At 36.2% G+C, this 12272-nt stretch overlaps 1 protein-coding gene across 1 annotated transcript in view; it reads right to left on the minus strand.

Annotated features, from left to right (window-relative positions):
* Positions 1 to 2564: 2564 nt before the first annotated feature.
* LOC149797224 (uncharacterized) overlaps positions 2565 to 12272 on the minus strand; it is a 29679-nt gene continuing 19971 nt past the window's right edge. The window contains exons 4-6 of the mRNA XM_089961911.1: positions 7748 to 7930; positions 6957 to 7224; positions 2565 to 3611 (exon numbers count right to left, since the gene is read on the minus strand). Coding sequence (XP_089818037.1) covers positions 3527 to 3611; positions 6957 to 7224; positions 7748 to 7930 — 536 coding nt within the window. The 3' untranslated portion in view covers positions 2565 to 3526. The remainder of the gene's footprint in view (positions 3612 to 6956; positions 7225 to 7747; positions 7931 to 12272) is intronic.

Here is a 12272-nt window from a genome sequence, read left to right on the forward strand (position 1 = left end):
CATGTATGTTATGTTTCTGGAGCAAATCCTATGTTAGGTGACTTGTAAATCCAAGTGGAATAGCACAACCATCTGTCATGTGGCCATTGTTAATTTCACACTATATATGGCTATTACCAATTACTGGTATGTGTTTAAAGTGTGTGCAGGTTTGTTCCAGAAAGATCTGCATACAGCAAAATTGCACATTTTAATAAACAGGTGACATCATACCCACATATCGTACATCAGTATCAACACATATTTTGGGGGTTGATTTATCTGACTAGGGTAATGGGTGATAGGGAAAATCTGCCTAGTAGAAATAAGGTAAGTTATTTTAAAAAATAAAGTGCTATAAGGATGACAGAAAGTCCTGATAATGCCATGTGCTTGATAATAAGCCCATCCAAAACTTTTACAAAATGGTACAAGTTGAGTCCGACTGCAAACAACATAACATTTTTCATCAAGTGCCAGCAAATCAGGGGCTATGCATTTTGCAGTTGGACTTGACTTGTAAGTGAGTATATACAGTTGGCAACAGTTTATCTAAGTTGAAGGCACTGGATGATGATAGAATCTTGTGAATATATTTTGTATTACAGATTTCTGTTGATTGCTATAAAGCTTGGGAAATATAATGACCATCATCTCTATATATTTTTATGGACAAGTCACTGTGCTTCTGTTATTTCTGTCCAAGTTATTTTGACTTGGAGTCTGATGTAGTGTATGGCAAAATCTCATGAACAGTTTTCAAATTGATTGCCATAAAACTTTTTATATGTTAAGGTCACCATTCAAAGATAGGTACATTAACAAATTACTGTCCTCCCACAAGTTTGTTCAAATTATTGCCCTTTTAATCCTGCAGCTTCAAGACCAAATAACTTGTCTTGCTTTTTTTTTTACAGATATCTGTGGAACTTAGTACAAATTATAGACATCATTTAAAGATGTGTATTACGGTTATCATCTAAAGATGTGTATTACGGTCATCATCTAAAGATGTGTATTACGGTCATCATCTAAAGATGTGTATTACGGTCATCATCTAAAGATATGTATTACGGTCATCATCTAAAGATGTGTATTACGGTCATCATCTAAAGATGTGTATTACAGTCATCATCTAAAGATGTGTATTACGGTCATCATCTAAAAATGTGTATTACGGTCATCATCTAAAGATGTGTATTAAGGTCATCATCTAAAGATGTGTATTATGGTCATCATCTAAAGATGTGTATTACGGTCATCATCTAAAGATGTGTATTACGGTCATCATCTAAAGATGTGTATTACAGTCATCATCTAAAGATGTGTATTACAGTCATCATCTAAAGATGTGTATTAAGGTCATCATCTAAAGATGTGTATTATGGTCATCATCTAAAGATGTGTATTACGGTCATCATCTAAAGATGTGTATTATGGTCATCATCTAAAGATGTGTATTACGGTCATCATCTAAAGATGTGTATTATGGTCATCATTTAAAGATGTGTATTACGGTCATCATCTAAAGATGTGCAAGTTGAGAAATCTTTGTGCCCCTGTAATTTTCAAAAATTGATTATAATGATGAATTTTTCAAGTTTTTGCATACAGCCTTTCTCTAGCATGTGCAGCAATGAAACTTGATAACTTCATTAACTGCAAGAACTAATATTTAAATACATTTTTAAAGAGCCATGATGACCAACCATATATACTCTCTAATAAGTCAAGTCCATCAGCTCACTGAACAGATCCAGATCTGCCTTTCCATAATGCTCCAGCAGATATGATTCGATGCAGTTAGGACTAGTCAGTAGAAAAAACAACATAGACCCTGATTGGTCAGTGCACTGTGCAACAGCAGATCAGGAATCAGGATCTATGTTGTTTGCAGTTGGACCTATAAGCAAGTACATACAGTACTATTGTTCTTCAAACATTTTTAGACTTTGAATCCTGCCAAGGTGGTGCCAATGAGACGTATGTGTTCTACAGCATTCTTATTTGTGTACAAGTCCTTTAGAAGAGCAACGATCTCTATAACCTATGCTTTACAAACGTTGGGCAATTTTTTTGTAAAGTTTTTTTTTAATGATAAGATCACTCCTTACAAAATGTACAAGATGGGCCCATGGGCTCATCAGGAAAGAGGTACTTAAAACACCACTTTAAAATAGGTTTATATAACCCTTTTTCATAGCCAGTGACATTACTTTCCAGCATTATCCTTTGATTTGTCATTGTCTTCCACATGGAAACAGCAATTAATATCAATATGCACCCTCAGTAATGCTCCAAAATCATTGGTATGATTTGAGGACAATTTCTTGAAAGAGTGACTTTATATCTGGCCACCAGATGCAAGTAAACAATTTACATACACTTTTGAAAATTATAGAATAATGAACTGGTTTTACGTTGTTTATTTCTTATTGTTCTTTCTGTTTCATAATATTTACCATTAATGGTACTCTTATATTTTTGGGGGATAATAAGTTAAAAACCAAACTCTTTTTCACCCTGAAATTCTGACACATGTTGGTACAAGTAGATAAGAAAGATTCTGTAACAAACAAGGACGGTTTTATTAAAAAAAATAATTTATTCATATTCTGAAGATACAATGAATCTGTAGTCAAAATCGAGTAATTCTCACGCCAAAAAGATATCTGCCATGTTTATCTAATAAAATAATATCTTCACTTTTGTTAAAAGATAAACAAATTGAATTTTATTATGTTACTTTTTTTAAAATTAAAATTGTCTAAATTGTGTAAAAATTATATTTTATTGGTTTATGTGAATAGACCAAGTTCTTTTGCATGAAATGTTTGCAAAATTCATTTACACTCCCTCCGATACTGATGTACTATCATCAATGAAAACTATGGGACAAATTGCTCCTGAACAAACGTATCAATTATTTCAACCATGAAAACTGACAACTACAAAAAAATATCAATGAATTCACAGAAATTAAGCTGCAATAAAAATACACAGGTTGATTCAAACTTGAAAGAACAAAAACCTTTTGAGACTGATTCACTCTTTCATCATTCTGTAACTGTTCGATTTTTTTTCCTTCTTGGCACATGTTCATCTTTAAGAAATGTTCAGCATATTTCCTGCAAATGACATGCATCAATTTAAACAGCCTAAAATTTGTGTGCAATTCTTCATTTTTGCAACTTTAATTGGCACCATTAATCCATTACTGTGCTAGGTGCCACTGATGCAAATATATATATATATATATATATATATATATATATATATATATATATATATATATATATATATATATATATATATATATACATCTTCCAACATTCGGTTTAAACTTAAATTAGTGTTCATGAAATCTGCTTTATGCTTTCAATAATGGTCTTACTGGATTTTTATTTCAGATTTTATTTCAAATTTTATTTCTGGTCCTTCTAGTCAACTTCTGTCCTTTTATTCTGTTCTTCCTGAAAAAAATGGAGAAATTTTGTCTGCTTTTGATTTTGGTTTGCAACAGATGTGGAATAACCTTTGACCTTCATCAACCTGTCCGGAACTGGAGTAATCCAGCATCCACCAGCCTCTGGATCTTCTGTCTTAATGTCACATCTGCTGCCTGCAGAATCCTAAACACAAGAAAGATCACACTAGAATGTAGAAAGCATGTTTTATAGCCTTTTTATAATGCTACTTTATAATTCATCACAGGATATCAAACCAGAATGAAGACATGTTATATGCTCCTTTTACACTGTAATTCTTACCTATACACATAGGAGATCAAGCTAGACATGTAAACTTGTTCAGTAGTCTCTTTTTATATTGCCACTTTATACCTAAACAGAGATCAGCTAGTAATGTTTACTTGTTCAACAGCATCTTTTTATACTGCTACTTTATACCTAAACACACAGGATATCAAACCAAAATTAGAACCTGTTCTATACTCTTTATATACTGTCCCTGTCTACCTAAACACATAGAAGAAATCAAACTATAAATGCAGACTTATCTCTCCTATGTTTTTATGGTAGGTGTAAAGTGGCAGTATAAAAAGAGCCTATAGAACAAGTCTACATTTCTAGTTTGATCTCTCATATAATTATAAATGTAGACTTGTTCTATAGCATCTTTTTATAATGCCACTTTATACTTACCATAAACACAGAGAAGAGATCAAACTAGAATGTAGACTTGTTCTATAGTATCTTTTTTATACTGCCACCTTATACCTACCTTAAACACAAAGAAGAGATCAAACTATAAATGAAGACTTTTCTATAGCATCTTTTTATACTGACATTTTACACCTACCATAAACACATAAAAGAGATCAAACTAGAAATGTGGACTTGTTCTATAGCATCTCTTTATACTGCCACTTTACACCTGATCACATAGGAGATCAGACTAGAATGGAGACAATATGTTCAATTGCTTCATTACACTGAGACTTTATACCTAAACCATGAAGTTATATCTGACAGTTTTTATAATTATTTGACAACGGTAACAGAAAATTTCTTGTTGTGTATAAATATTCTCAGAGGTAAAATATTTGCCTATACTAACAGCAATCTGTGCAGAATATATAATTTGAAAGTATCCCTAATTAAATCCTGGAAAGATGTTTTTAAAGTCACAGAAAGCTAAAATTATCTGGAACTTGAACTGAAAATAAGAATGCACCTATCTGGGCAATGCTAAATAATAAAGCCTATCCCACTGACCACTCCCTCCATGTATCTGGGTATAATAAAGCCTATCCCACTGACCACTCCCTCTGTGTATCTGGGTATAATATAACCTATCCCACTGACCACTCCCTCCATGTATCTGGGTATAATAAAGTCTATCCTGCTGACCACTTCCTCCATCTATCTGGGTATAATAAAACCTATCCCACTGACCACTCCCTCTGTGTATCTGGGTATAATAAAGTCTATCCTGCTGACCACTTCCTCTGTGTATCCAGGTATAATAAGTCTATCCCACTGACCACTCCCTCTGTGTATCTGGGTATAATAAAGCCTATCCTGCTGACCACTCCCTTCGTGTATCTGAGTATAATAAAACCTATCCCGCTGACCACTCCCTCTGTGTATCTGGGTATAATAAAGTCTATCCTGCTGACCAATTTCTCTGTGTATCTGGGTATAATAAAGTCTATCCTGCTGACCACTTCCTCTGTGTATCCAGGTATAATAAGTCTATCCCACTGACCACTCCCTCTGTGTATCTGGGTATAATAAAGCCTATCCTGCTGACCACTCCCTTCGTGTATCTGAGTATAATAAAACCTATCCCGCTGACCACTCCCTCTGTGTATCTGGGTATAATAAAGTCTATCCTGCTGACCAATTTCTCTGTGTATCTGGGTATAATAAAGTCTATCCTGCTGACCACTTCCTCTGTGTATCTGGGTATAATAAAGTCTATCCTGCTGACCACTTCCTCTGTGTATCTGGGTATAATCAAGTCTATCCTGCTGACCACTTCCTCTGTGTATCTGGGTATAATAAAGCATATGCCGCTGACCACTTCCTCCATGTATCTGGGTATAATAAAGCCCATCCAACTGACCACTTCCTCCGTGTATCTGGGTATAATAAAGCCTATATAGTTGACCACTCCCTCCATGTATCTGGGTATAATAAAACCTATCCTGCTGACCACTTCCTCTGTGTATCTGGGTATAATAAAGCCTATCCCGTTGACCACTCCCTCCGTGTATCTGGGTATAATAAAACCTATCCCTCTGACCAATATTAATACATGGTTCATACAACCCCAGAGAACTAATTTTCAAAGACTTTTCAAGGAGTTAATAATGCCTTCCAAAAGTTTTCAAAAGTATATTTTCTTATGAAAACCAAACTTACTCCAAATGCTACTTTGTTTATCACTGCATACTGTATAAGTATGTGTAAAAGTGGCAAACAAACCAACAACAACAACTAAATGTGTGCCAATACAGCATATCGATGCTAATCCATCTGATAATTACCCGTGTCATATGATCCACCCAATTTATTCCAGTTTATTGTTTGATTCCTTGTTTTTGGTAAAACATTTGTTTTAAATACAAGGGACATATTTAGTTTTAACATTTTAAATTCCCTCAGACAAATTCAAGGAGTTTTGTGAACAATAATTTCAAGTAGTTATTCAATAAATTCATTGACTTTTCATGGATAAAACAAACTTTTTCAAAATGCAACAAGTTTTTAAGGCACCACCCCAGATTCAAGTATTTTTTAAGGTTGTATGAACCATGTGATACATGATGATTTATCAACTCCTGATGGCAACCCCGTTAAATCAATTTTCATTTCATTCTTTTTAGAACAGCAAAGGTATCCTCTGAAGCAAGTCAACCTTTCATGTTCAGACAACATTTGCCAAGGCTGGTCAATGCCTTGGATTATTTTACTGCATAAAAAAAAAACACGAGTATCATGAATGATAGCTTATATGACTGTCTACTGTTTAAAAGTCCTATATGTAGACACTAGCAAGGCATGGCTAACTGTGTACAGTGGTGACCAATTAGTATTCAACCATCAAGATGACCTTTGATCCTTACAAGTAACAGGTTTCTTTCTTGCCCAAGAGGCAAATGATTTGCAAAATTTGCTGAAAAATGGCATAAAAAAAAAAACATTTTTATTTGGACTGTGACCCTGGTATGTAAACTGTCTAACTGAACATCTGTATCATATTTCCTTCCAATATCAGCAAACCCTCTTCAAAGTTTGATACCATTATCTGGTGTATAATCAAAGGTGTTTTGCAGGAACATTTTCTCCTGTGTCACATGGACTTTTGACCCCCAAATAAATTAGTTTTCTTTGTTGTTTCAGTAACTGGGTAAAAACCAAAACAGATGGACATCGTATCAAATCATGATGGGCTCTTCTTTATGGCAGGTGTATTAAGATGATGGTGAAGCTATAAATACAGTAACAAACCTCTGTCCCTGATCAGGATTCTGTCTTAACGTTTCAAAAAGTTTCTGTATTTGAGGGTCCTGAAGAATTTCTCTAACTTCTGGATTTGATACAATCCTGTTAATTTGCTGTATGTCCTCTTCAGTCGCCTGGTTGGGGTCAGTACTGCTTCTGACCTTGAAATCGGCACCATCTGTTGTTGATCTTGTGGCAATTTCACTGACCCTGTGCTGTGGCTGTGAAGGGGTATTCTTTGACTGTTGGTCTCCTAGTTTTGTAAAATGGCTCCCTGCCAAGATAAATTAAGTGGACAGTTTACAAAATAACAAACATCCTGGTAACATGTTGAGTACTTGTATAAAAATCCAAAGAGGCATCATGAACTTGAAGTCAAGATTCTTCGCGATTTGGAAACAATAATTATGCAAAGGATTTACAATTATGATGACCCACATATGAACTTGGTAAAAATACACAAACATTCAATCTCCCCTCTCTCACAATGTCATTACTCTGTAACAGTTTGCTTGTGTAAGAAGATAATGAACTGGAAATAGAAAGTCAGGTTTATTACTTGACATGTTTTTATTCTCCTTTCTATACAAGATGTCAGAATGTTTGCTGAAATAAATGTAAAAGAGCTTGAACTCTTGGGATTCATCTTTGGGTTCAAACTCTTTCCAAGCAATGTTCCTACAAACATTATAACTCCCTAATTTCTTGCACTTTCTGACAATCAAACAGATAATTCCCTAAAAATCCATACTTGTGAGATACTATGATGGTAACCATCACGGTATACTTTCTCTCACCCATTACTCCAATAAACTCCAATAGAAATTTCTGTACTTCAGCATTGTTCTGATATTTAGCCATGGCCTCTTTAGGGTTAGACTGCAAATCTGCTATAGCCTGTGCAAACCTGGGATCTGCCAGACATCTGGAAAGCAACTTATTGCCTTCAATCTTTTGCAGTAAATCATCAGTGACCCAGTCTGAAATAACATTATATATGTATTTTTAATAACTAATATAAGCACATGTCAGGGGCAAATCTTCAATTCAAACTGGAGCCACAACTATGAAACAATTATGAAAAAGGTGAAAATAAATCAGTTTTATTGATATACAGCCTCACATAACAATGAATCCATGAACTCATTAAAGAATCATTAAGCAGAAAAGAAAATTACGACACATGGTTCATACAAACATGCATATCAATACATATGGGTAACACTAAAAGCCATCACAGAATGTGGTCTGGGATACAGAACCACCATCATCTCATATTTACAAAAAAAATGATCAAAATGATTTGAAATTGTTTTCTTTAAAAACTTTAAATCATTCATGTCTCATTATAACTTTCAAAAGCACAGTAAACTCAGTATGTTTGCAAATGAACTCAAATAAACTACAAAAAACACTGGAATGGATATGTGCACTTGTTTTCCATATGTGCTTATTTATCCAGAGTTTACAGTGTCCAAATAAAATTTCCAGCATAACTTTTTCATGTAGTGGATGTTGTCCCCCTTTGTCCTAATGCTGAAGAGAAACAAGGGAAACAAACTGAAATTTAAATTAACTACTTTACAGAAAATCTACCACAATTTGTTGGTTTTTTTTCTTCAGTATTTGTTAATAAATTCTCATCTCAAGTCATTTCAAGTTTAAAGAATAGTGAGGTGTGTAAATAATAGTGATCAACTTTTTTTTTATATCATCAACAAGTATTTGGTATGAAAGTAAAATAATTTTCTGTAAAAGGAATAGAGAATTTGTTTGAAATTTATGAGACTTCTGTTTCTTTTTTATTTTTATCTTTTCTCATTGCTGAATATTAAAATTATCTCAGATATTCTTGAGAAACTCTAACATTTAGTTTTGGTGGGTAAAACGAGTTTTAATTACACAATACTTGCCTGTTATTATTAAATTGCTATCACTTTTCCTAGTGCTAGTTCCCAGTCCAAGGTGAATTCCCTCCTCCAATTAGTAACTGGAGGTCTAGAACAAACAAAAAACATTGTCCCAGTCTCATACCATAGTCACTTAGGTCATTAGGAATCTTGTTCTTCTCTGATTCGGAATCAGAGTGAAAGGACATCGGAGTGGGATGGAACGAGGGAATCTGGTAATAATAACCAGAGGTAAGTGTTACATAATTAAAATTAATTTATCACCTCCAACCCCACTACATCGCTGAATTTTCCAGCCAAAAGGGAGGCTGAGGCCCCATTATTAGCTGTCAGAGTGAAAATGTCATCTGCTGTCAGTGGGATGTCCAACCTCAGTCTGGAGGATAGCCTGACAACTTGCTTTTCTAAGACAATCAGGCCTAATTTGCAAATGCCTGTACTATGGTGCGATACTGAACATGGGTAGGATGAAGAGAAGGTAGATTCAAACTGCCAGAATGTGGTTTTCATGACATCATCCAGAGAAGAATGATTAAGAAAGGCCCAATATGCAGCAATAACCCTAACCTCATGTAATTTGATCCTCATGATGGAAAGATATCTCTCAAGTGACAGAATAATTTACTTCAAGAAAGTGGATTCCAAAATATCATTAAGATGGAAAAAGATATCATTCTGATCATTTCTTTTCCCTTTAAATTTAGACAAATAGAAACATCACTCTAAGCTTCCTTCAGCTATAGAAAAGAAGTGACTGAAGCTAAGAATTCTAATTCATTCAGGGCCTACCAAAGGTAAATAATTCTTGGCCAGAAAGCCAGGCTGGAAAAGAAGGGAGAACAAACCATTGTCTCCATTGCAGGCAACCATTTTCAATCTTTCTCACTGTTGTTTCAATAATGACTAAAGTATCACATGAAAGGTTCCAGCAGGGCATTAAAGAGTGAGACTCTTCTTTGAAACTAAAAAAATTTCAGTTCTGAAGGATGATGTTCTGACCCAGTGGTGGAGACCATTAAGAATTTAATGGTCATAAAATAGGGCTGCTCTGTAACCATTCATGGGGAACAATGAACTATCTGTGTCTTCAAGACACCACAGGAGAAAATCCACAACTGCAGTCAAATGAAAGGGGTATTGGACATCATATCAATGCATCACCCACTGCATCAGTTGTATAATATTCTCCACTTGGCAACATTATTCAAAGTGGTCAACTACCTTCTGACCTAGGCAATGTAGTCGGTAACCCTGCTTGAAAACTGACCTAAGCTTGCTGGCTAGAGCATTTGACATAAGCCAGGCATGAAGGTGATGAATATATTGATTGTTGTGAAGGTAGGACACTATGTGCTGTGACAGCTGATCCCTCCTCAGCAGGAATTCCCTGTGGGCAAATACCAACAAGTCAAGGAGACTGCAGAACCTAGACTGTTGGGTGGACAGAAACCTATCAGAATAAGCCATGAGACTGAAGTCCTGACTATGTGAAGACTGGAGTCCTGACTATGTGAAGAACCTAAGAGATTAAGGCATACAGCTGATCCCACATCAGGTTGAGGGCATTTACTATTCTGCTCTGGAACAAGAGCGACATAAAGTTGTAACTTGCTGTTCAATTTCCCTGCAAGCAAGTCTACCATTCACCTTCCCCACTGCCGAAAATATCTCTGCCAATGACGTGAAGAGACCATTCTGTGAGAAGTATTCCTATCTAGACAGGCTGTCTGCCAATATTTTTCTCTTGCCTGGAATGTGATATTTTGAACAGGAGGCTGATCTTACTATTCCTTGTTGGAAATAAACTTCAGACAAGTCACTGCCTGCCAGGTCTCTTTGTGAGGCACATCAGAGAACATTGTGTATCAACCAATATCGAAATAATGAATGATGGAGATCCCTAAAGATCTAAAGTGCATTCAAATTTGGTATTACTCCCATCACCCTTGTATAGACCTCGGAGTGGAGCCTAGGCCAAAGGGAACAATCTGAAACTGAAAGACATTATGGCCCAGATGAAAGACATCATGGCCCAGACCAAACCTAAGGGACAGGAAAATGGGATTGTGTAAGTCAATAGAGACCATCCAGTCATTCTCCCTTATGATATTACTTAACTGAGGCTGATGGCTCTGCCTTTAACTTCTCTTCTTGAAAATTTCATTGGAAAGATCAATGATTAGATGACATTTTCTCCCCTTCTTTGAACCAGGAAGATCTGGAAATAGAACTTTTATTTTGTTTTATGCTCTCACTGCACCTTTAAAATGGTGATTTCTTCTTATCTTAGGGATGCCAGTTTGGTGAAATCAAATTTGACAGAGGTGGAGGGTCCTGGAAGTAAAGCAGGTAACCCTCCTATTTATCAGAGGACCATGTATGATACTGGTATGTTAGGTCCAACCTGACTTCTTAAAAAAGGCCTAGTCTGGCACCTACTGCGACATTGGGAAGAAGGGGACTTTGGCAGGAGTGTGACTCCCTAGAACTATGCAACTGCCTCTCTTTTATGGGAGGAGGGCAGAAGACTTGTTACCCTGGTCCTTCCAGCTAACCTATTTAACGAAAGAAGGACAAGAAGTATATTTAAAGGGGGTTTGGAAGTTCTGATCGGAATCCTATTAAAAATATTTAGGCAGGACACACATAGAGCTCCTGGTCTGAAGATGCCAGTATAGCTAGGTCTTGGGCAACCAATGACCAATGCTGTTGATTCTTGTGATCTTGGAAAAGACACCACAGAGAATAAACCACCAAACAAGAACTTCACATCAAGCAGGGCCACCTATAACATATTCTTGCTGTGTTCCAGCAAATGCCTTCAAGGTGTCTAACATCTTATCATTACAGAGATTCCTCTCTCAAAAGAATATGTTGTTGTTGTTGTAGGGTTTAATGCCATTTTTCAGCACACGATAGGCTATACATGGCGGCCAGTATTAATGGTGGAGGAAGAACCCTGGAAAACCCCAGAAAGAACCACTGACCCACGAGAAGCTACTGGCAAGCTTTCTCACATACCCACATTAGCCGAATCCGAGACTCGAACCCACACAGGCAGAGGTGAGATGGCAGTGATCCGTAACGGAAAGCGCTTTAGACCACTCGGCCACTCTGGGTCCCTCTCAAAAGAATAAAGGAGGCCACCACAAAAAGACTGGCATTTGAAGCAGTTGCAACCAGGGTTCAAGCTTTATGTTCAAGCCACTTGATGGGCATGCAAATCCAGGTCCATACTAATTCCCTACCTGACTGTAGAATATGAAGCTCAAGTGGCAAAGCTGAAAAAAACACCCTGTAGCTGGAGTTTGAACAAAGAAATGCATGCTGGAAAAGGGGAGCCAGCCAACCCCTCTAGTGTCTGACTGCCCTTCACTATAGCAGAGTGGGAAAGGAGCAGACCCAGATGGTA

This window comes from Sinohyriopsis cumingii, chromosome 6 (genome assembly GCF_028554795.1).
Source record: "Sinohyriopsis cumingii isolate HCF-2022 chromosome 6, ASM2855479v2, whole genome shotgun sequence".
NCBI lineage: Eukaryota > Metazoa > Mollusca > Bivalvia > Unionida > Unionidae > Sinohyriopsis > Sinohyriopsis cumingii.